Genomic DNA, 26963 nt, shown 5'->3' with positions numbered 1-26963 from the left:
CTGTATCTCTAAAACTTTTGATTATCTTGACATTAACATATTCTCTAATTATGTATTTTCAATCACATGCTCAGTTTGGATTGTCTAGGTATGTGACAGTGTACTATGTGAAATACAATGCCTAAACCTTGATGACAACTCAGCATAAAATTAAAATTTACAGTGTGTTAAGTGATCTCTGAGCAATGCATCTGCTATGATGAACAAGATATGCAATTTTAAGGATAACTGTAGTGAGAAGAATATGGAGGCTGCCATATTTATTTCCTTTTAAGCAATACCAGTTGCCTGGTGTCTTGCTGGTCTATTTGGCTGTAGTAGTGTCTGAATAACACCAGAAACAAGCATAAAGCTAATCTTGATCTGTATATGCTCGTTCAGGGTCTATGGCTAAAAGTATTGGAGGCAGAGGATCAGAAGGATAGCCAGAGAACTGATATTGCTTAAAAGGAAATAAATGTCAGTCTCTATAACCCCCTCATTACAGTTGTCCTTTAAACCATAGATTCACACATCATTTTTTATAATACAATTTTTTTCATCTTCGGTTTACCTTACATAGCTGTCCTATTCGTGCATGTGTGGCCTTTCCAGTATGTTCGCCATCTATTGCATTTTCCCGAAAGAAAAAGTAAACTTTATCATCTTCCGGGTTGTCACTTTCCGGTACTAAATATCCACCAATGAACCTGGGATCTAAAAGAATGAGAACCTTTTTTTAAAAAACACATTGTCATCGATCAATTTACACCAGTTTAAATTATGCCATGACACTATCACTCAAATGCTATTCCAAGTACACTCTGCACATATTCAACAACATTAGCAAATTCAATAAGACAACTTGGACTAGACAAGACACGACACATAACATTTATATCCTGATTTTCTCCTGGCAGACTCAAAGCACTTCAGAGCTTAAGCCCCATAGTATGTGCTCCACTCCTTACCTATTTATGTACTGGCTTAAGCCAGAACTTAAAGAGAATCTGTACTCTAAAATTCTTACAACAAAAAGCATACCATTCTATTCATTATGTTCTCCTGGGCCCTTCTGTGCTGTTTCTGCCACTCTCTGCTGCAAACCTGTCTTGTAATTGCCAGATTTAGGCAGTGTTTACAAACATACTAACCAGCTTGTGATAGGCTCACATAAGCAGAGTGTGAGAGTCATACAGAGCCTGCAGGGGGCCTAGAGAGGGTGTGTATAGCTTCTAGTCAATCACAAGCAGCCCTGCACATTCCAGTTTGAGTGCCTCAGCCCGACAGAGCCGACAGAGGAGAGAAGATTAGATCATATACCAGAGATAATACAACCACTGTGCAAGTAGGAAAGGCTGCAGTAAGCCAGACCACATTAGAACAGGCATAGGAACGTATAGGATAGAAGAAATAAGGATGAAAATTTTGTTACAGAGTCTCTTTAAAGTGAACCCGAGGTTAGAGTGAAATTGAGCTGCCATATTTATTTCCTTTTAAACAATACCAGTTGGCTGACAGTCCTGCTGATATATTTGGTTGCAATATTGTCTGAATTACTCTAGAAACAATCATGCAGTTGATCTTGTCAGTTCTGACAATATTGTCAGAAACACCTGATCTGCTGCATGCTTGTTCAGGGTCTATGGCTTAAAGTATTAGAGGCAAAGGATCAGCAGGATAGCCAGGGAGCTCGTATTGCTTATGAAATAAATATGGCAGCTTCCATGTCACTCTCACCTCAGGTTCACTTTAAACCCTGGTCAAAGGAACAAACCCTACATCAAAGGCAACACCCTTAACCAGTACGCTATCAAGCTGACCTAAACCTTAGCTAAAAGTTAAAGCTATAAATGAAATATCTTATTGGCTTTTCTATTACCTGTAAATTTTTAACTCCTGAATATGGAAAAAAGCGGATTAATTTTATGAAAGAGTACAGAGTTTTATTATTATTATTATTATTATTATTATTATTTAGTATTTATATAGCGCCGACATATTACGCAGCGCTGTAGGATGTATATATATATCTTGTCACTAACTGTCCCTCAAAGGAGCTCACAGTCTAATCCCTACCATTGCCATATGTCTATATTATGTAGTGTAAGTATTGTAGTCTAGGGCCAATTTTAGGGGGAGCCAATTAACTTATCTGTATGTTTTTGGAATGTGGGAGGAAACCGGAGTGCCCGGAGGAAACCCACGCAGACATGGAGAGAACATACAAACTCTTTGCAGATAGTGCCCTGGCTGGGATTCGAACCAGGGACCCAGCGCTGCAAGGCGAGAGAGCTAACCACTACGCCACCGTGCTGCCCACTACGCCACCGTGCTGTTTTATATCTTTGATATGCCATTAAGGGCCAATAGAATAATGATGCATGTCAAGTGACATGAATACATAGTCATGGGCCAACCAAATGGACCCCCTAGCAATTTGTATTGCACCAGTTCAAAGCTGCATATAATTTGCATTACATTTGCATATAAGTTGCAATTACTGGCATCTCACTGACCATCTGTAGCCAATCACAAAACTGCTCAGCTAGTTGCTAAGGATCAGAGGGAGAAGGGGCAGTGCCAAGGATTACAGCCCTGTTAAGAGAGACTACAGTCTACAGTAGTCCCTATTAATTATTCAAACTCTAAAATCATCTGGGATGCTTCTTTAGAATTTTAGAATGATACTGATATTTATACAACAGTCAATATTCTTATTCTTAAAATGTTCCACTAATATTATGTATGTATGCATGTATGTATGTATCTATCTAGCAATCTAATTTATCATATGGTAACATTTCATAATACAACTACATTTGAATATATAAATGTTTATTGGACTTTTAATTAGCTAAAAGGAATAGCCATATACCAAGGAACAGTATTGTATGCAAACAGCTACATAAAGGAACAGATTGAAGCCTGTCTAAGAAGTTTGGAAACTTTCTATGGCAGCATGATTCATGTTTTCTGCAAACAGCAGTTTAGAAACCTCAATATTTCCAGAAAAGCATCCAGAAAGATGATGAGATAAATTAGGAAGATTTTACACAGAATAAAAACAAATCTAATTTCCGAAACTGAAACAAAATACACAACTGCATTAGACAGAAAATAAACAAATCAGATTTGGCCTCAGACTTTATAGTTTCATGGATGCATTGGTTCCGGACAGCATATTTGAAACTTTACCATCAATTTTGCTTGGTAGTAAAGAAGCAAGGGATTTGCCAAATATCAAGTCCAAATGAATAGGAAGTAACAAGAGAATCTCATTAGCAGTTGCCTGGCTTAGACTTCTCATTTGGCATAAGGTAAATGTTCAACTTACAAATCTCTGCATGTGAAGCAATTGGTGGGTGGCATCCCCATTTGCTTGTGATGTACAATGATGCCACACATTACTTGTTCTCTTGACTTGTTACAAAAGACATTGACGGATTACCAGCTAAATCTTTCCTGGTGCCCAATTCATCTTCCACGCACAATGCTAACTCATTTGTAGCTACAGCTTGCTACAAAAGCAAATGAAAGCATTTGTTTTTATCCATTTCTCCGGCAAAAACAAATCAGTGTGGTGATGGATTTTCTTTTACTAGATTCAGACAATTTGTCTTGAATTTTTCTATGACGCTTTTTTGTATGCATTGTTAAGCACTTGAGACAGAATACCTACTATTCGGTTCTATAAAAGGCTCGGAAAATCTATTTCTTGTAACTACCCAAACCCCATAAAAATTATTACTGGTGCCAAAAGCCAACAATTCATACTTCTAATTCCACCACGTTGTGTATGCCTTGTCTTTATTGAAACTTGGTCTAAATTTAAACTGCAACAAGGGAAACAACTCCAAGTGTTAACACTTTCCATCTTCATTATCACTAAACTGCAGATCATGATTTAGGGCTTAGGGTGCATACACAACTCCAATTTTGAATGGCCAATGACTAGCTAATATATTACCATTTCCATGTAGTATAAGAGATTACCCATACAACCTGTTCATATTATTCACAATCTGTTGGTCCTCATACTACATGGAAGTGGTAACATTGGGCAATCATTGTGCACACAATCTGAGGTTCTCACCACAAGGTACGAGTACCACACTGGGTTATTTAGATGGGCAGAGGGGTGCATGAACCTCTTATAGTGATTCCATTATAAGTTTTGAAATAAAAAAAATGATAAATCATATACACATACCTGAGTAAGATAAAAGCATCAGGGAGTAGTTGACCATTGTGTTACACCATTCTGGAGCACTCCTAACTAATAAATATGCATTAAGGAGTGCTTGGGATAATATTGCCAGCAACTTGGCAATGCAGTCATTAATGAAAAGCAGGTCTAAAATGCTAATGCACATCTTCTGCCACTGTATCTGGGAGTCTCCTTAATAAGGAGACCCCCAGAGCTTCCCCTCAGTTTGCCCATGCAGCGCTAAACCCTCCTAAGCAACTCACCCTGGGAGTTGTGGCGGATGTTCAGTTGTAAGTGCAGGCTCTTGTGATGGGTGCACGTCTGTCTCTTGGGGGAGCGAGGCAGCAGTACCATGGTGAAGGCTATCACCACAGTGCAAAACCTCGCTCCCCATTTCCCAGAATATAGGAGCATCACTCAGGGTTTGCCTGAGTAATCCTCCCTAATGATCAGTCATCACACAAATTAAACCAGCTATAGGATTTCCCACTAATCCTCATGTGGTGATAAGTACCTCGCATGTGCAAGCTACTTTTCACCTTCAATTGCATCAGGCCCATTAATGTTAAGTAACACTGATCTAGGATATTCTCTAGCATTCAGTACTTTATCACGATTTTCAAAACAGGTTTTTTTTTTTGTTCCTTTTTTTTTTTTTTTTTTTTAGTAAAACAGTATATCTCTACAATTGATATAAATCCCATTTAGTCTTAGTACAAGTACTAAAAAAAACCACAATGCATTATTGAAATGCAGTTGCAATACTGAAATACTGTATGTTTAATCAGTTCTTTATTGTGTATAAGCTTTTCTCCGTTTTTTTTTTTTTTAAAAAGCTTACTTTTCCACTCTACTAAGTTAGTTAATAAATAATTATTGCCTCAAAGTTTTTGCAACGCTTATGATAATAACAGCAGATTTTCTAGAGTGAAGTAAGGAAAAGAAGCCCTATATTGTTTTTATTCTCTTTTTTAACAAGGTGCTGTGTTCATCATCTGTGTATCTGCATTGTGATTACTGTACAAGTAACTGTATGTACTAGATTCTGCAGAGCCATGTAAGATGATAGCACTATAAATAATGAAAATAATAATACGCAATCTAAAGGAGTTAAGTAAGGGACCACCTGACATGCTTTGGTCTTATATACATAAAAATATGTTGCATAAATAGCAAATGTCTCAAAGATGTGGTCTTTTGAAAGACATTTGTCATATGACTCCCCCCTCATGCATGCAGAGATTAAGTAAGGAGGCTGGGTTCTTCTATTTTAGGTTACCCAAGTAAGAAAAGCTAAAACACTTGTTCTTTGGTGTAAATCCAGGATAAATGATTAGCTTTGTCAAAATGTTCTTGTACAGTTGAGGTTTGCCTCAACACTGTAAATAAGAAAATGTTAAGCCAAGAAAATCTTTTCTTGACAGGGAATAACAAACAAGTAGTAGTTCTCATAAAAAAAGATGAGAAACAGAAATTGGACAATCAGATGAAAGCAGCCCGGCTTTCACAGTCTGTCTATCCCTAAATCTGAGTAAAACCTATTGTCACATTTGATCTTTAGCTGTATTTTATGTTTGGAACCTACAGGCATCCAAACTTTATGCTTGATGTCCTTTAAAGCAAGTTGCAAAACAAACCAAACAAAGCAAAGAAAAAACATTTATGAATACACATAGAGCCCAATCCAATTCACCTTTTCTCCTAAGTTTTCTCCTAAGTTTTCTCCTAGGAGATATTTTCACATTATCTATAACATGCCTTTTAAGCCACGATAATCAAGAAAATACTCCCTAAAATTTTGAAAGTATTTTTTCACCTACTTTTTGGTACTTTTTCCATTCAGAGTGCAAAAGTTATTTTAAACAGAAGAAGAACATTTATCTCATAGGAGAAAACTTAGGAGAAAACGTGAATTTGATCAGGCTCAGAGAGAGAGAGAGAGAGAGAGAGCATTGTATATGTTATCCATGTATTCATTTTGGAACTCTTACAGGTTTACCAGTAACACAGGATTCAGAAGCCTCAAAACTTTCTTTGCATGGTTTATGTTTATGCTGAAGATTTTCTACTTTCAGTAAATGGCCCATTTATTGAAGGTATTAACACTAACAACCCATTGATTTTTGTGAAAGTTTGCAATGAAATACAATTTTACATGGACTAAGGACATAAACCTTTTGTTATTTGCCAAGATATGAAACTTGTGCATTTCAGACAGGAAGTTACTTACAAGTTTTTGTTTTGTAGCTTTCCCAAGCTCCCCTGCAAGCTAGATAACACATACAATCTATAATCCCTTGTAGCTATTTATAGCTTACAGCTATAAATGAAAGACCTAGTTCACATAAATGGCTGAGAGATAACCACAGTCATAATCACAGTCAATGGTGGCAAAAGTATTGTATTTTATACAAAATAGTAACATTAAATTGGTGGCAGTCACCCATCAGATTTTACATGTGTCAGTTATCAGTCATGCAGTATGATATTATTATTATTAATTGTATTTATAAAGCGCCAACATATTACGCAGCGCTGATGATATCCACTTGCAGTTTTAACATCTGTCAACTGCTGTACTTGGCACCAGCTATGCATATGAACAACCCTATTTGTAGAGTTGCAGTTCATCTCTGGCATGTGGATAGTTGAACCAATTGAACTACATGGGTCTGCTGTTCATTTTAACTAGACCTTCTTTTGCTAGTCTTTTACTAAAATTCAAGAATAAAACCCTTTAGCAGGTGTTTCATATGTTGTACATATGAATATAATACAAAGCAAATTTTACAAGACTGCATGAGTTTCACTTATCCCTGCTTAACAGTTAAAATGGTGCCTTAAAGAGACTCCGTAACAAAAATTGCATCATGTTTTTTATCATCCTACAAGTTCCAAAAGCTATTCTAATGTGTTCTGGCTTACTGCAGCACTTTCTACTGTAACAGTCTCTGTAATAAATCAATGCATCTTTCACTTGTCAGACTTGTCAGCCTGTGTCTGGAAGGCTGCCAAGTTCTTCAGTGTTGTGGTTCTGTGATGAATCTCCCCCCTCCAGGCCCCTCTCTGCACACTGCCTGTGTGTTGTTTAGATTATGGCAGATTCTCTCTTCTCTCTTATCTTTTACAAGCTGGATAAATCGTCCTCTGAGCTGGCTGGGCTTTCACATACTGAGGATTACAGACAAGGGCAAAGCTGTTTGCAAGAAGAAAAGAGCAGCCTGAAACTTCAGTGCATGAGAGCAGAAGGGGGAAAGAAACACGCAATGATCTCTTGAGATACAAAAGGAAGGGTGTATACAGCCTACTTGTGTATGGATGTATTTTCTATGTGTGGACATACTGTACATCAACCTACTTCCTGTTTTGGTGGCCATTTTGTTTGTTTATAAACAAACTTTTAAAAACGGTTTTTAACCACTTTTAATGCGGCTGGGAGCGGCGAAATTGTGACAGAGGGTAATAGGAGATGTCCCCTAAAGCACTGGTATGTTTACTTTTGTGCGATTTTAACAATACAGATTCTCTTTAAAGTGGATCTGAACTCTTGCACAGGACAAAAGGAAAACATAGATAAATGCGCCCTGTATGTATTTAGAGAGTTTAGCCTGTTTAATTCCCCCTTGTCTGTGTCTAATCACAAGTTGTAATTTGATCTCTCCCCTGTTTCACATGACTGCCATAACAGATAAGGTAGATAAACCCATTTGAAAGCACAGGAGGTTAACAATATGTCTGCTTCCATGAATCAGGAAATAGAAATGGTGCAGATTTATTTTAGGATTTGTATCAAGTGTAAGAAAGAAATGTTTTTGTTTAAAGGTTATTATGCTGCTGCATATCATTTAGAGCAGAGAGGACATTCTGAGTTCAGGTCTGCTGTAATAGACCCCTGCATCCATATTTGGGATTAAAGCTGTACACTACTAGGCATACTGATATTACATCCTGAGCAGCTCTGGCTGCTGTCCCAAAACTGGGCTCTACTGATACTCTGCTGCCCTTATTCAATTTACTTCTTCTCCTACATTTTCTCCTAGGAGATAATATTTTTCATCTTCTCTGTAAAATAACCTTTCAGTATTTTGCAATTGAAAAAGTACCAAAATGTACGTGAAGAAATTCTGATGAAATGATTTCTTTCTTTTCTGGCTTGCTAGTGGCTTAAAAGGAATTTTATTGACAAGGTGTGAAAATATCACTTAAGAGAAAACTCAGGAGAAATTAGGGATTTGCAAGTTATCAGTTTAATCAGAATGCACCGTAAGGCCCATACCTATGCTGGTCTGAAATTGCCCGTGGAGAGACCAGAACAACCACCGTGGCCGAGATTTAAGTGGTCAGATCAGCATGGGTACAACAGCACAACAACAATCACTAAAGATCTGGCATGTTAAATGTTAAGTGATGCCAGACACCAGATTGCATTGTTCTTGCCATACTGCCGCCACTCTGTCGCATGCGCTCACTATCCCTCTGCCCACCACATAGCAACATAGGTGTCATCAGCCAGAGTATGTACAGAATCATGACTACTCTGTAGCCTGGCAGGGATCAGTATTCAATCTATTGGGCCACAGAGCTACGGCTACATTTTCCTCTGCGGGCATTTAGCTAAGTCTTAACTACTGTCACCCTCTCCATCCTGCCTGGCCACTGTATTAAGGCAAAGGTATATACATAAAACAATCAAGAATGTTATGAGGGGCGTGGCCAGCAGAGAAGGTGTGGCAGTGGCAGTGGAAGGGCATGTGGCTGGGCTTTTAAACAAGGGAAGTCTAGTCAAACTCCTAAGACTCAATGGTGTTTAGCAAAACATTATTAGTAGTGAGAGTAAGCTGTGTAGCTGAGATAGTAAGGGTATACAATATAACCACTACAAACTCATGTTATAATCGCATTTCATTTAGCAAGATGAGTTTGTGTTTAGAAAATGTATTTCAATAGTTTACAACTAAAATCTTGTATTCCTCTGTTGGGAAACAACCCGCTAGTCACAAAAGGGCATGTATATTGTATGGGGTGTGATATTAAGATATGAGCAAAACTGAACTAAACAAAAATGCCTTAAAAAGTATAAAATGTAACCTTTATTAAATAATGATAAAACAGAGGGCTGTGAAACAGATCTTCCTATCCCCCTGGAGTACAAAAAAAATGGTGGACAGGAGGTGCTGCTGATACAGAGATTTGCTTTAGTCAAGGAATAGTTACACAGCACCACCACTTCTAGATACATGCTAATCAATATATGAAATCCTAGCTTGGTTAAAGCCAAATAGGCTAGGTGGCTACACACCCTACTTGCCATCTAGGAGGAGCTTCTGAAATGAATAATTTCCCAGTGAAGTGACTACCTGAGCTCTAATGTGGTCACTGTTGACTGGACCGGGAAGGGTGAGATAGCAATACAAACCTGACAACCCTTCCCAATGCTAGGAAGAAAAAGAAAGAAAAAAGAAAAAAAATGTCCCCGTCAATAAGATATGAGAACAATTCTTCCAAATAGAACAATGGGATATGAGAACAATTCTTCCAAATAGAAGAAAAAAGACAAGTTAAAATAAAAGTTCTGGTTAGGCTTGAATTGTTAGCCACACTCTAGATCACTGGGTAAAGAATTTCTTTCTGAATACATAAATAGAACCCAGCAGATTTCTGTCATGCAGAATTACAGCATCTCAGACATGTATAGAGCTGGAAATATCTGGCCTACAGAATCTGAACTTCAGAATTAGGTACTCGCAGAGCACCAGGTCACAAACTACCAGAAGAGTTTACACAGCGCGATGGCCAGAGATTTAAGCAAATAAGAAAAGCGGAGCAGGTGTTAAAACCATTGTGCATATTTCTTTCTTCCAAGCTTAACACTGCCTTTAAAGAACACCTGTTTTCAAGCCAGTCACTAACCAGAATAAAAGTGAAATCATGAAATTCTTAGAGAGTAACATATAAATGAAATGAGTATACACTGAGTTTTCAGTAGAACTGAAAGTGGTTTTTGATGGCCTTTACCAAGACTGTACTCTGCAAATTAATTTCTATGTTCATTTATCTTCATTTCCTCTGTGAGCAGGTAAAAATAACTGAAGATCATTGTATAAATGCAGACATATGGGCCAGCTATAGCGCTTGCATTTCTGGAGATATAGCTTACAATCAAATCCGTTTAGCACCTTTTGTAATCAGTTAATGAATGTGAGGCTAATCTACATACTATGTGTGGCTCCATTTGCTGCTGTATTGTGTATACACAGAACAGAAAGAATCAAGTGGGATGGCCAGACTTAATGGACCATAGGGCTCTTCTGTCTATCCGTTACTATAGTTATTTCACACTTAACCTTCGCCGTTGCCTCTCTATAGTAGGATAGTTTCCTTCAATTTGTCTTCAGTAGATTGGAAAAAGCAGCACTCAAATGCCGCAATGGCTTTTTGTACAGCACACACTAATCCGATTGTTTTTCCATTCTATAAACTTTAGGTCAACAGAAACTAATTAATTTGCAAATGGGCCTTATTTTCACAGAAGGAGATCTGTACAAAGCTATGTCAGTTAAGCCAGTCACACCATAGTGACATCCATTGTCATGACATCCTCCTTCTAGTAAGTCTCTTAACTTCCCTCATGCACATGAACTCAGATTACCCAGTCAGAAGCAAATCAATAAAAACACCAGCTGAAAGTTGAATATGGTTGTCTGAATGAATAACATTTATTGAAGATGATGGGTTTGATATCTTAGGATTATGAATTTGATCTATACTTCAATATATAATAGTACTGAAATATATGCTATACATGTTGTTAGGAAAGCATTTCATTTGATCACACCAATCTTCTGCAATTCATCTCAACAAAAACATTTTAAAGAAAAATAAAGTGTACATTTCAGAACTGGAGAGAGTTTTGTTACCAAAACAATCTTTACAGACCAGCTTTTCAGGAGACACCTGCACACTGACCTGGTCATCAGGAAGTTTAGCAGGTTTACCATCAACCTCCTCTTATTGGATGCCAAAGCTGAAACTGTCCTGAAATACTGGATTCTCATCTGACTTCACACAAACACTTTGTTTCATCATAGCATAGCTTATATATACTCACAAGTAGCAAGTTGTTCATTTACCATCCTAAAGTGCATCAAAAATTGGAACCTCTTGGCATTGATATGAACCAACAGGGGCACTCGGTGCGAAATTCAAATAAGCACCACCAGAAGCTATTTTAATTTTTCAGTGGGAGCTTAATCCAATGTCCCCCAAAGATAATTTACAAAAGACCTCACTGGGTTTAGCACTGCATGGCTGCTGCTCATTTCTTTGATAAATTATCTGAGTGGCCCATTCTCTTTTTAATGTACAACGTACACAAGCTTGAAGCATAGCAACCATGGGAGATCACAGTTCCTGGATATCACAGGTGCATGTCAGGTGGATAGCAGGTGCTCACCAGTGATCTCGAATTTGAATTTACCCATGATCACGGGTAGTTTTTTATGAATCCAGAAGTCGAATTTGAATTCGAAGATCGATACCGATCACAAATTCGAATTCGATTGTATCCGAATTTTACTCTCAAATTCGTGTTAAACTTGTGATCACGAATTCAGATTCAGCTACCGTCGCCCAAAACCCGCCGACTTTAAGGGTTAATAGCTAAGCCCCCTTAAATGTCAAAATCACCAAATTTGCAGGTTATGTTAAGAAGAAAAGTGGGAGCAAGGAAAAAAACCCGGAGTCATCACCCCCACCTCCTCCTGGGGCACCGGAGGTGGGTAAGAGCCCCTTGTCTAAGGATTGGACAAGGGCTCAGGGGGTGAGGGGAAGGCTTGCCACCCCTCTCCCCCGGAGCTCCCCCATACAATGGACCATGCGGACTGGCCCCAGTTGGCTGAGGCTCTGCATTCTGGCTATCCCAGCCTGCATGTGGGACAAGGGGTTACATAGGCTCGGGAAGGGGGACCTCACACCATTTTTTTTAAGATTTACCACACTCAGAACATTCCCCAAAAATAAAAATGTTTAAATTTTTTTAAAATATTTTTTCCCACTATCTTTTTAACATATCCTGCAAATTTGGTGTTGCTAGGATGTAAGGGGCATTTGCTATTAACTGCTGGGAAATATTTCCCACGATCTGTCATTGACCGGCATTTAAATTTATCGTTTTTTTCTTTGAACTTTTAAAATCGATTTTCTCAAAAAGTATAAGGTCTTTATGAAAAAAAAAATGTCCCTTGCTCCCACTTTTCTTCTTAACATAACTTGCAAATTTGGTGATTCTGGCATTTAAAGGGGCTTTGCTATGCACCCTTAAAGTCGGCGGGTTTTGAATCACAAATTCATGATCATGGCCGAATTTTCCCCTGACTCGAATTTGAATCCACCAGATTCGAATTCGAGTCAATTCAAACTGGCCAAATCTGAATTTGACCCGGACCCGAATTCGGATGTACTCGAATCAAATTTGGGTACATTCGAGCATCCCTGGTGGACAGGTTGCCTTGCAGTCTGCTGTGACAATTTCCTCATGCCAATCTGAGGGATCCCAAATTGCAATCTTTCTATTTATCTTGTTTTTCACCATTATTGACTGTACTATAGCTCTCCCTTGACAAATAGTAGTTTATCTTGTTTGATTCAGTACAGATCATTTCAATTTGAGTTTTCCATGATCCCACATTTAGTTCAGTACATTCATTTTCATGATTTCTGTCAAGGATTCCTTGTATTTGAGATAAAATATTACAATATTCTACTTGTATTTGAGATGTAACTTTCAAAATTATTCTTTTTTTAAGGTGGTGCTTTTTTCTCCCCCTCTATGAAGTTTAATAAAATGCATTAAATGGATTGGTAAGGTTTTTTTTTTTACTTCTTCTTTACAGTTCTATAAAGCTTATTCCAAACCAAAAACTCCAAGTGTTTCCACATCTACTTTGTTTTATAATAGGTGTTCTGCTTACCATTTAACCATCTGGAGTCATGCTGCTCTGTTCTAATTGGATGATGATTTCCAAGCGTGCGGAAAATGGCAAAATCTCTTCCCATAAAATCTGCTGCAGTCCCGGAATATAGCTCCCCATCTGTGAGATTCAACAAAATTTAACAAATTTTTATTTTTTTTGAACCATTTATTTTATATTTATAACAGGTGTTATTACACATTTTTACAGTGACCTATACCCAATCTAAAACAGGTAGTGTGCGCTCAGTTTTCAAAGTCATTTCTGCAATCTGCTTCAGTCCAGATGTTTGGTAACTATTTATTTTATTTGGTATTGTAATACCCTACCCTGGATAACTCTAAGTAAACGTGTGTGAACCACTTAACGCCAAAAAGCTTCAACAACGCAGGACCTAAAAAGTGATTGATGTAAAATGCATGTCTAAATGTAACAAAATTTCTATATTTAGATGTAAATATACACCCATGCAAATACTATGGTTTCTAAATGATTGTAAAAAAAAATTGTAGGATTTCACAAGTTTTACATTTATATTACTGATCATCTCAGAGTATATAGAAATGTAAAATACATATTTTATTTGATCATTTAACCACTTAACGACCGCCTAATGCTGAAAGGCGGCGGCAGGTCGTAAGTGGTATTACATGGAAATGGCCGCTCGAGCGGCCTTTCCATGTCAGTTCATGGAGGGTTTCTCCGTGAACAGCCTGCGAGCCTCCGATCGAGGCTTGCAGGCTAATTGTAAACACGCAGGGAAGAAATCCCCGCTGTTTACATCATAAGGCGCTGCTGCACAGCAGCGCCTTAAAGGGGATCGGTGATCCCCGGCCTCTGATTGGCCGAGGATCGCTGGCATCTGATAGGCTGAAGCCTATCAGAGGCGGCACAGGACGCATCGCCATCCTGTGTCGCCCAGGGGAAGGAGGGGAGGGAGGCCCAATATCGCTGCGGAGGGGGGCTTTGAGGAGCCCCCCCCCCGCAACATGCAGGCAACCGGCGGCAATCAGACCCCCCCAGCAGGACATCCCCCTAGTGGGGAAAAAAGGGGGGGGAAGTCTGGTCGCCCTTCTGCAAATACGATCTGTGCTGTGGGCTGGAGAGCCCACCAAGCACAGATCGTTACAAAATAGCCCAGTCCTTAAGTGGTTAATCCTAAAATTGTTATATTCATTTTTGTACAAAAAGGAACTTTTTCTGAATTTTGTTGTCTATCTGTATCCCTGTTGAGGATGTTTACTCTAAGTTGCTGTTCTCCAATATCTGGTTTCAAATGTATGTGCTCCAATATATTTCATAGTAGTGGGAAAGGCAGTGTGGGTAATGTTTTCCCTGTTAGGAAATTTTGCCCCCCCCCCCCCCATCCCCAGGTGGTCTCTCCTTTACTGCTCCCGGGTCCCTGGACCTGTGCACGATGCATTGTAATAACTCACCTGTCCTGGCATGCTGCTCTGTCTGTGCTCCATTTTCATCCCTGCTTCCTGGATGGAGCACTTACTGAGCAGCACACTGGGCCAGGAGAGTTATTACAACACAATCACATCATGCAGGTGCCCTGTGGAAAAGTAGGGGGGAGACCACTGGGGAGGGGGGTTGTTGTTGGCAGCTTTTTCTGGGGCTGAGGAATGACTTTGCTGGTGGGGGTAGGGGTTACCTTTGCCCTGGGGTCCTGTGCCACTTAAACCAGGCCTGCATTAATCACAATGATAGGATACGATAAAATAGGCAGTAATAAAACATAATATAAAAATAAAACAAAAACAGCATCTTTCTTTACTTTGTTCAATGCTTACAAAAAAAAGCTACAGTCACACTGTAAAAAAAGGTAATTTGTCTGTATGTCTAAATAACTATTTAAGAAAGAAAAAAAAAACAGTAAAGGTAATTAAATATAGCACTGGTACAGATTTAACAGTAAGCAAGGGCCAGGAATTAAATGGATTCACTTCAAAGATTACAAGTACTCTAAATTATCCAGCTTGCTCAGCATGAACTACATGATCAAAAATGTACCAGCTCTGCATTCTTATTAACAATTTGTGTGTGGGTTCCAATGTAATGTATAAAAATACCCCTAATTACAACCTTGCCTGGGCGATTTAAGGAAACTCACTAAAAACTTCAAGTAGTGAAGTGACTTTGATGTTTCACTCAACCTTTATATAACCTTATTCCTGTTTTGTTATCACTTACTCTACAGGCGCCTGAGAAAAAAAAAGAAAATCGATGAAACTTAATAGAAAGGATCAGTACACCTTCCCATTCTTTTGCTGCATGGATAAGGTCAGTCAAACAATGGTGATTAACTCCAGGTGTTATACTTTTAGACTACATAAATGATGGCAATAGATGTGCAGCTTTGTGGCTAAGTGAACCTAAAATAGTAACCATAAATAAAAATACTGCCCATTACATGTGAGAATAAATAACAGTCCTAGTACCAAATTCCAGAGAAGATGCATAGCATTTGCTATGCAACTTAGTGCACACTTTTTTCCTCATTACCAGCCAGAGGTTGAAGAGTTGGTAAAACAAAAGGCTATAAAATGTATGTCTGATATTACTGTTTTCAATCATTTTACTCAGGGATGCTCATCCGGATTTCGGATATCTGGGTAACCCTGATATCCAAACTTTTTACGCTATCCGATTTGGAATCCGGATCTTTAAAAAATCCGAATAGCTATCTGTGGATATTTGGACGCATAACACGGATATCCGCGGATATTGCAGATATCCGAATCTGAAATCTATTACAAAGTAAAAATCCCTCCTCCCGAAAGTGGACTAATAATAATAAAAAAAACTAATTGTTACAATAAAAATATTACGTCCATCATCTGACCAGGGAATAATTTTAGAAACAAATAATGGTGAGCTTTACCCTTTGCCTACACATCTATGCTATTAAGGCCAAAAATTAATGGACACATATTGCCCTCCTGTTTGGGTTATAGCTTTTTGTTTTGACCCTAAGGCCCTGTTTACACTTAATCAGTTAGTATGCATTGGTGTGCGTTACTTAGTATGTGTTAGTGCGCGTTGGAACACGTTTTTTCCATAGCAGTGCATTGGGAAGAAGATTTCAGTAAAAATGCGTTAAGTGTGAACTGTGCCATAGAAAAACATGGGCATTATTTTGAAAATCAGTTTTCTTTCAGTTATAACTGAGAGCAACTGATTAAGTGTAAAAGGGGCCTTAGACTGCAACCAATGTCTGTAGACATTTCCATATTTTTACCTCCGTATGCCGCAGACATCTAAAAATGTTTCATGGCAAAACTTAGTTTGCCTGCCGCACATGTCTTCAGGCATATCTGAATGTTTGTATCCACAAGTGGCAGACATCTATATGTGTATCTTTGTAAGTAGTTTTGGCCAACATTCTGAAATGCCTAAAGACCATTATGCCAAAATAGCTGGCAAAGCCATGTAGCTTATTTTCAAATTAATGGCAGCCTTGCCCTGTCACACAGCATTGTGCTCAAGATACAAAGAGTGGGTATGTTTGGTATTGACACCAGTGCTGGGCCGAAATTATGCATGAGCGTAATTACGCATCGTAATTCAATGTAAATTTACGCGTAAGCGTTACGCGTAACTTACGGTCTTACGCGTAATTATTTACGCGTAAGACCGTAAGTGGTATCGTAATTACACTGTCTACCGTAATTGCTAGGCATGCGTAATTTTACGAACACTTACGCGTAATTTTACGCGTAATTACTAACGTAAAATCTCCCATTTTCTAAGAGTAGCCAATCAGTCAACATCCTAAGCAACCAATAGTATCTTCTCCCGCCCTTCAGTATAAGCGTACGTTTTGACGCATACGAATGATATGTACGCAATAACTGTCACATTGACAGCTATTGCGTACATATCGTCCGCATGCGTCAGAAAATACGCATGAATGGTTATTACGGCACTACGCGTAACATCGTAGTGTAAGCGCCTTCATTACGGTATCCTTACGCGTAATTGCGTAAGTTTACGCGTAATTACAGTGATGTACCGTAGATAATTTCCTACGCCGTAACCGTAATTGCGTAATGCGTAATAGCGTAAAATTACGCGTAATGATCCGTAAGCGTAGATTTTTCCATTACGAGCAGCACTGATTGACACAGGTAAATCCAGCCCTGCCTGGGGTAAATTTCAACTCCCATCTTGTCAAGTCATAGACATTTATGTCAAGAAAGTTCAGGAAGATATTGACAACTTATTGCGTAAGAGTACTATGACTGGTTGCTCGGTCCGTAATAACATCGCTCACATGAAGAAGATGGCTATTAAAGAACTGGCAGACAACCCTGCTTTAACTATAAAACCCGTTGATAAAGGCGGGGCCATAGTAGTGATGGACACTGATCAATATCAGAAGGAGGTACTGAGACAATTGTCAGATTAAGTAACCTACTGATTGGTACCGAGTGATCCTCTGATCGAGATTCAAAATCGGATTGCTGGTGTGGTTTCTTTAGCACTAACTAGGAATATAATTGATGAAAAATTGGCCAATTTTTTGACACAACCTTACCCCATTACCCCAGTTATTTACATGTGTCCAAAAATTCATAAGAGGTCGGAAAATCCGCCCGACCGACCAATAGTGGCCGGGGTTGACTCTGTGTTTTCCCCTATTGCAAACTTTCTAGATAGGGTCCTGAGACCGTATGCAATATCACAGAAATCCTATCTCAGGATTACACCAATGTTCTTGAATGTGCTTTGTAGCTTGCAGCCCGTAGTTTGAGAGTGCCTTTTGGTAACGATGGATGTGGAGAGCCTCTACACCTCCATCCAACATGATGGGGGTGTGGAGGCTGTTTGCTATATGTTGAAGACTGCATCTGACTACTCTGAGGCACAGATAGATTTTGTGAGTTCCTTGTTGAAAATTGTGCTCACATGTAATTATTTTCATTTTGAGGATTCATTCTATATACAGCTAAGAGGGACAGTGATGGGGTCAAATGTGGCTCCGTCCTATGCAAATATCTATATGAGAGTGTATGAAGAGATGTATGTATATCCGAATAAGATATTTCAAACTTATGCTACCCAATGGTTTCGATATATAAATGATGTTTTTTGCATCTGGGCGGGGCCACATTCGACCCTACAAGCTTTTGTACCTGAGTTGATGGAACAATGTACTGATATTAAACTTACATTGGCTGCCGGCGAGAGGTGGGCGGGGTGGCGGCGCGCTGACGTCACACCGTCCCACGTGACCCAGTGGTTTCCTGTCAGCTCCGCCATTTAGGAGGGCGGTGACGGGAGCCAAGGGGGAAGTGCCGGTAGAAGGGGGTGGCCGCTACCTGTAACGGATTCCGGATTCAAACACACAGGTAAGGAGGAGATCCTTATCCTTCATCCAATAGCATTACAGACACTAGGTTCCCCATCAGGTCCGGCTAGGCACGGACCTTTGCCATTGGTTAGATAATATAGTGTGTATGATTGGCTGTTTGTACATGATGTTTGCTATATAAAGGGTGTGCACATGTATTGCCTTGTATTATCATGCAGCTAAGCTTGACAAAGAGGTGATACTGCCTTGAAACATTGCTATTACTGGCTGTCATATTATCTGATGAATAAAAGAGCGTAACTACAAATTGGATGGTGCTGGTCATTCTTCCCATTCACCCATAAGGCACTCTAGGCATGTGCCTACAGGTGCCTGGTGATGGGAAGGCAGCTCACTCTACTCCCCGAAGGGCCTCCTTCTATAGGGAATGGAGATTCCCCAGCGAAGTGTAAAGGAAAGGTAATTCACCCGGCTCTCAGCATTCCACAGCCGAGATTTTCCTTCAGACAGGGAAACCTCTAGCTACTTAATACTGAAGGTACTTGTGGTTACACAATCCTAAGGGGCACCTGTAGCTACCTATGACAGGCAAGGGAAGTAAGGGAGATGTGACAGCTGGGCCAGCCAGCACACTTACCATGCAGTTTGGTGGGGGTTTGTAGGTTCATGGAGGGCTAAGTCTAGTGTGCCAGGACATCTGTGCTTATAGGTCCCTGTGATGTAAATCAGGGCCTGATCACGGGTAAACTTTGGTGCAAGATTTTTTTCCAATATTTAAAAGATCATTAATATTTCCATTCTGAACAATAACCTGCTTAACAACCTCCCTCCTTGCTACCTTATTATCTAACACTAAACCTTGAGGTTCAGCTATATTATAACCAAATCCCTTTCCTACCTCTAACAATTAACTTCCGTTCCTGCCACTATGAGTTTCAGTATGCTGTATTAAAACTCATAACCAATCCGTGCATTATCCCTACTGAGATTGATCCCTACTGTATATCATACTTGCACACCCATGTCTGACCTAAGCACCGGGCACCCCATAGCTTCAAATTTGCATTGCAGTCTGTGGAGGCTAGTGACTAGCTTTGCTGCTCCAAATCTACCATTTTGATAAAATGTATAGCCGCATCTACACGCGTAGATGAAGCCGCGATGCTCCTTATCAATCGAGCCGCTGATGCGGCTCGATTGATAAGATCCGACAGGACGGATCTCCGCACCGCCGATTCCCTGCTCGATCCCCGCGAGGGGACAATGGCAGGGAGTCGTGCGGGAGATAAGCGGCGCCGGCGGGGACGAGCGGGCACGAGCGGGGAATCGAATGCGGCGCATGCGCGGCGAGTGGGGACGCGGTGGGCACGCGGAAGAGGCGATCTGGCGGCTAATCGAGCCGCCGGATCGCTACAATGTCCCATGGTGTAGATGGGGCTTATAATATGGATGCCAAAGACATTATATTAGCATGCATGCAAAATGCATTTACATTTTGGATCATCTGAAGAATGAAATACATACTTTCAAACTCAACCACAAAAGTGCTTGTAGCCTCATTGACAAAGTACCAGACCTACCTGCTGCAGCATTAAAGTACAGCATTCTTTCACACATGAACTGTTAAAAGACATTTCATACATAAGCCTAAACTGTGCTCCCACTAAGCTCAAACCTTTTGTACTACAGATGTCTGTGCAACATAATATCATCAAGGAAAGTGCAAGAAGGTACAAAAAAAACCATACACACAAACCGGAAGAAACAATGAGTGGTAAATAGTTGTATATGACAGATATTTAGATCTAATCACTGGTCAAGCAAGAGTGCTGCTTTTTTCACATTTTTGGATATTTATATTATGGTGTGGTGGATCAGCAAAGTAATGGTCAGAGACCTTGTGGCCTGAAAGGGGATAGGTTTTTTTAATTATTCCTATTGAAGGTAAAACAATTCTATAATATTTATGCTGTGGCATTTACTGGTGCTTATTCATTGATCTTGGTGACCTAGCTAATTTAACATTTCCATAAATTGTTATTATCATCATAGACATTATCTTTCTCTGTTGTTCTATAGAGAGTGAGATTTAAACATGGTTTGTAGAAAAGCAGATATTGGCACATAATACCAAGCTTGTCGATGACATAAATATCATAGTGACAGATTGTGATGAACAACATTTAGGAAATACTTTAAACAAAAAAAAAAAAAAACACAAAAAGAAAAGCAGAGAAGGACCCGAGGCCATGGTCAACGTGAAAACAGAAAGAATGCATAACATTGCTATGTGAAAAATGCTACACAAAATGTGTTAAACTAAACACAAAAAAGCAATGTACAGTATGTTTTAATGCATAATTTCTAGATTGCAAATTGTATTAAACATATAGCTATTTAATACCTACTGCCCCAAATACTACATTTAATAATAAAAAGCTGTACCAGGCATGCTGGGTTGCAAACTCCACTGTGGCTCAGACATTAAGAAATACAGCAAGATTTTTGTAGAGTCAGCTATTTACAATGAGATTCCACTCATTACTATGGCTCGGGTAAAAGCAGAGTGAAAGTTGTGAGGTTACAATGTTTATAGATGTGCATAAGTCAGAGTGCCAAGACAGTGTGTAAAAAGATTTATAGGTTTAAGCTGTAATAAATAGATCCTTTCCATTATGCTATAACAGAGGAGTCTGACAAGAACTACTATGCGATTCCTGGCAGAATTTGTGCTGTGTCACTAGTCTTCTGCCAGCACAGTGTGCACTAACTAACATAAGCTGTAGGGTTGGAAATGTTAAACATACATCTACACAACTCAGCGAAGGGAACTTTTCAAACACAAAGCTGGTAGTTGACTCAAATGATCTTCGCAGGAAACCAGTCTCAACTTATTAACTGTGAAATATTCGGAAGAAATGATTGCCATTTCAAGCAGGAAGGTCAACAATCAGCTTCAAGGAAACCGTCTGTGGAATGAGTGAATTACAAAACCAAATGTAACTGGAGAACAGATGTATTCTCACTTACACATAAAACAAGACACATTGTAGTGACCAATAATAGCTACACAGCCAAGTGGCAAATTATTCCAAAGTGGAAAACAATGCTCCCTGCAGCTGTTAAACACTTAGCATTATTTCCTATTTTATTATTCAGTGCTTTTCAAATGTATTGCCCATATGCATTATACAGAGTCCAATTTGTAGCACTTTTTGAATTGTTATAGGGAATAATTTTATTTGTATTTATGTTTCAGTATGTTATTTCAATAAATCAATGTTTACTGCCTCTTTTGTTATTATTTTATTAATTAGTTAAATAAAACATACTTGTTTTCCATTAAAATAGGCTTTAAAGGGATACTGTAGGGGGGTCAGGGGAAAATGAGCTGAACTTACCCGGGGCTTCTAATGGTCCCCCGCAGACATCCTGTGTTGGCGCAGCCACTCCCCAATGCTCTGGCCCCGCCTCCGGTTCACTTCTGGAATTTCTGACTTTAAAGTCAGAAAACCACTGCGCCTGCGTTGCCGTGTCCTCACTCCCGCTGATGTCACCAGGAGTGTACTGCGCAGACACAGACCATACTGGGCCTGTGCTGTGCGCTCTTGATGACATCAGCGGGATCGAGGACACGGCAACGCAGGCGCAGTGGTTTTCTGACTTTAAAGTCAGAAATTTCAGAAGTGAACTGGAGGCGGGGCCAGAGCATCAGTGAGTGGCTGCGCGGGCACAGGATGTCTGCGGGGGACCATTAGAAGCCCCGGGTAAGTTCAGCTCATTTTCCCCCGACCCCCCTACAGTATCCCTTTAAACATATATAAACTGTACCCTGTGCTTACACAGAGCTGTTCACAAAGATTTCTGAATGAATTCAATGATTCATACAATGGCAGCTTCTAGGAATTTCGTTCTGGGAACTGGGATAGGGACTTGTGATTTTTATACAGATGACATTAGTTGTAGACAAATGTATGGGCATCAAAGAGTAGATCGTATACATACAGGTTATACCATAATGGAATTCTGCATTGAAAATGCTACATTTGAAAATATAGCAGAATAAACCAAGCAGCACAAAGTCTACCCAAACACTCTACAGATTAAAAGTTCTATCAAATTTTCTGTGACCTAAATAGCTCAAACACCAGACTCAAAATTACCCTGGCTAGGTGATAATCAAAGGCAGGATCAGTTATGATACAAGAAACTAAATAGAAGCATGCTCATAATGATATGCATTGCAATATAATTTCTGCTTTTGAATGTGAAGAAATGGTACCTATTGGTACCTACATTTAAAAACTCACCAATCAGAATTGAAGCAGTTAAGAGCTTAGGATCATATGGGCTCTTCCCTCTACCATTCTCAAAATGTGCCTCTTCCAGCTTAAATATATTATCCTAGTAAGAAAAATAAATTAAAGACTTAGTTCAACTTTTTTTTTACACATAGAATACACATATACAGTGCTGGATTTACATGTCTGTAGGTGGCCTGGCCAGCAAATTAGTATTATTACTTGCCAGTGAATGCTTTTGAAAAGCATAAAAGAAAAACTTAAAGGACAATTAAGGTGAGAGGTATATGGAGGCTGCCATGTTTATATCCTTTTAAGCAATACCAGTTGCCTGAATAAACCGTTGATCCTCTGCCTCTAATACTTTTAGCTATAGACCATGAACAAGCATGCAGCAGATTAAAAGTATGACACATTGTCAAATTTGACAAGATTATCTGCATGTTTGTTTTTGGTGTGATTCAGACACTACTGCGCTAAATAGACCAGCAACTGGTATTGCTTAAAAGAAAATAAATATGGCAGTCTCCATATACAGGGGTGGAACTTGCATGTATGGGGGCCACATTTCAAGAACAAAAAAAAGATTGCATGGGGCCACCCTAGGTCCATAGCCCCCACCCCTAAACCCCAATGACCAAGCAGGCAGCCCCTTCGACCAGGCAGAGTAGTGTCGGGAGTGTTATATTTACCTGCTTCCAGTGCCACAGATCTCTGTGCATAACAGCAGCACACTCTGCTGCCATTCACCAGCTCCTGATCACATGACTCGCATTGGTCATGTTACAGGGAGCCGATGAATGGCAGCAGAGAGAGTGTGCTCTGCACAGAGAGCTTATTTGTTCTCCTGGATTAATTTACCCCATACTCATAGAAACAAGTCAAAAGAATCACAAGTAAAACTGGTAAGGAGCAGGGGAATCTGTTTAAATAAGAGCTACAGGTAGCAATGCACTGGCTGCATTCAAGAGCAATGAAAATCAGAAAATCACAGACAGGTATGAGAAGGGAGGACATTCATAAAGCAATATGAAGGTCAAGAGTTCTTGGCATAATGAAAGCAATAAAAGCAGACTACTGGATTTCAGCCTAATTACATGACAAAGAATACAGTGACTGCAGTTACACATCCATAAGACAGTGAGGATTGTGCAAGGTTTACTAAGAGGGACAAACCATTAACTGAGTTTCTTGACTGCTATGAACTGATGAAAGATTAATTTGTAAAGTATCTGCACATTTCACTGCTCACTCTGAATTACACATTTTGCAAACTACTGTACATATCATTTGTGAACAATACATAAAGATTCCTTGTCTAAATTTACGGACACACACTTGCCTTTCCCTTATAATACATAGCTGCCCTATAAAAAACATGCACTGTTAAAGTGCTTCTCTAGCAGTATGAGCAGATAATAAATGTATCCGCTACACCGTTCTGGCTAATCAATATGCTATTCCTTTCCAAGGTGATGCCACAATCTTTCTTTACCTGCTCTGCTCTTTACAGCAAAAGAACATATGCCTGGACAAAAGCAAACCTATGGAGAAAGCTGTAGCATTTCACTCCTGGATTATCGGAATTGGCCATAATACATCAGAAAGATCCATTTTCTTACATTATGCACTTCATTTGTCATATGCAATGAATATAAGACTTTGTGACACAGAACCATGTGAATAGATTAGTGTGTGTTGCACTGTGTGTAATTTAAAACTTCCATCCTTACGCTAAATTACATGCTGTGTCGGCAACCTAGAATTTCAGCATCAAAACCTGGATCTGATCGACGCTTTACTTTTTATGCTTTGCTAATAATGATTGTAATTAATAGCAGCCTTTCCAGTGGCTATCATTTACGTCAAGGGAAAAGGCTATTCTTTAATTTCATCATTTCTCCAATTTTAATGCAATCTGTTACATTAAAGGAGGAAACAGCTATTAGAGTGTAATGAGCGGAAATATTGAGTGTTTATATGCTTCAGTTCAAATACGGTGCTGACATGTGACGGCTATTTCTGTATCATATAACCACCCCCATCATAACTGGATGCACACTCTGCCGTGATTCACAAGTAGACCCACAGGACCCAGCAATAAAAACATTTGTCTCTTCTGCAGCATTCCTTTCATTGCAGACTGATTAAGAGAGACACTTCTGAGTGCATGTCAGAGATTTTGCATAATATGGCACTATATATTACAGCACACAAAAAGGGCATGAATGAAATTGAAATACCAGAAGAAAAATGCACTGTCAGGTGGATAACCAGATAGGTACTAGTATTACAATTCTTATATTGTGTATCAGGATTACCCCATAAGTAGTTTTGTTATGAAAGCAGCTGCAACTCTCATTGTCACCCATCCCTGCAATATCCCCCACAAACCCTTGCTGACTGGACCATTCAGATGTTTGAAAAGGGGTTCTAGGGTGGGTGGGTGGTGCTGAAGAAAGGGTACTGTGACTGAGGTCCTCCAATCATAAAAAAACAAGCTCTGCGGGAACTTTAGGGATGCCCCTTTCCTTTAAAGGACACCTGAAGTGAGAGGAGTATCCAGGCTTAGTTATGGGCTCTGCCTCTGACACGGGTGGACTTAGAATCTCCGCTCTTCCTGTTCAGAAATCCTGCCCCTATTTAGTAAGGTGTCCTTGGGCTAGACTCCCTAACACTTACTGCATACTGAGCATGTCCTAGTGGCTGCAGCTCAAGCACTTTGAGTCTGCGCAATAAGACAAGACAAATAACATTTATATTGCGCTTTTCTCCTGACGGACTCAAAGCGCCAGAGCTGCAGCCACTAGGACGCGCTCTATAGGCAGTAGCAGTGTTAGGGAGACTTGCCAAAGGTCTCCTACTGAATAGGTGCTGGTTTACTGAACAGGCAGAGCCGAGATTCGAACCCTGGTCTCCTGTGTCAGAGGCAGAGCCCTTAACCATTACACCATCCAGCCACCTATAAATATTATTTGAATATTTTATGGCTGTCTATGCAAGAGCAGGACTAAGAAGCAATGCAAATATCAGTCTATAGAGGTACTTGCAGTGTACATTTATTATAACTTTTTAGGAATCATGATCAAATAATATTTTAAGATATATTAGAAAATTACAAACCTGGATAATACCCTTCAATGAAAAACCAACATTTTATGTTCAAGTATCAAGTTGGAAACCCTATTACCAGCATTACATAGCAGTCCACAGCTCATAACTGTTTCCCTGGCAGTGTGGTCACAGAACATGTTTAACGTAGTTAGAACAGTCAATAAATAACTAAATTTGACTTTAATGATAGATGTGTTTTATTGCCTACTTCAAAGCTTCACATTCACAATATGCAGCTTAAGCAGGCTAATTAAAAAAGGTTAATTGTTGATTTACTATAATAAGACATGTAAATGTGGCATCTAATAAAACTGATATAGGAAAACAAATCACTAAAAGGTTGAATGCTTCCATGGATCTATTTTATTTCACAAACTATAACTCATTAATAACACTGTCCAAACTCTTGACTCCCATTGCTCCCATCAATGTGCCCTTTAATCCTTTCAAACACTGAAATATAACCTCTCTCCTGTATGCTATTCCACAGAGGCAAATGGTGCTGCACATAATCAGCATTTCATTCATCATCGAAATGACACTGTGTAAATAAGTGCAGCATTGAAACTATGAAGTTACAAAATATTACATGGTTTCTCAGGTATACAATAGAGGGGTTAGGAAACACATTATACATCTGAGATTCAAAATACTTTATCACACTAATGTTTTTATGCTTACTATATTCTCTATCTACCACAGCAATAGTAATATTACTGAGAGTTAGTGGAGTCTATTTTTCAGTCAGGTAGTAATTTTGTTTTCTCTTATGTGAGCTGTGATGCTTGCCAGGTAATACTATAAACTACCTAGAATTTGGTTGTATTGGCTTATAGAATGGGTTTAATAAGACCTGAATGTTGACACAGGGTGGCCATGCACCACAATTGTTTGACACAGATAGGCAATTAACTTTTTCTCCTGTGTTATCTCCTAGGAGATAATTTTCTTTCTCTCTTTAACCACTTCAGGACTACAGTGCTAAACCCCCCTAATGACCAGCCCTTATTTGGTGCACTGGGCTGTGCAGGCTTTTCAGCCTTCTGCACAGCCCAGCTAAGGAGCCCAGC

The 26963-nt window shown here is 39.4% G+C and overlaps 1 protein-coding gene across 2 annotated transcripts in view; it reads right to left on the bottom strand.

The window, feature by feature from the left end:
- SEMA3A (semaphorin 3A) overlaps positions 1-26963 on the bottom strand; it is a 295451-nt gene that overhangs the window by 91316 nt on the left and 177172 nt on the right. For both annotated transcript variants that reach the window (XR_011030380.1, XM_068276173.1), the window contains exons 5-7: positions 22789-22882; positions 13159-13278; positions 554-696 (exon numbers count right to left, since the gene is read on the bottom strand). Coding sequence is in view for 1 of the 2 variants with exons in the window: in XM_068276173.1 (XP_068132274.1) it covers positions 554-696; positions 13159-13278; positions 22789-22882 (357 nt within the window). In the remaining variant the exon portion in view is untranslated. The remainder of the gene's footprint in view (positions 1-553; positions 697-13158; positions 13279-22788; positions 22883-26963) is intronic.

This window comes from Hyperolius riggenbachi, chromosome 3 (assembly GCF_040937935.1).
Source record: "Hyperolius riggenbachi isolate aHypRig1 chromosome 3, aHypRig1.pri, whole genome shotgun sequence".
Classification (NCBI taxonomy): Eukaryota; Metazoa; Chordata; class Amphibia; order Anura; family Hyperoliidae; genus Hyperolius; species Hyperolius riggenbachi.
The sequence above is the reverse complement of the archived record's forward strand: the minus strand, read 5'-3'. Positions and strand labels throughout refer to the sequence as shown.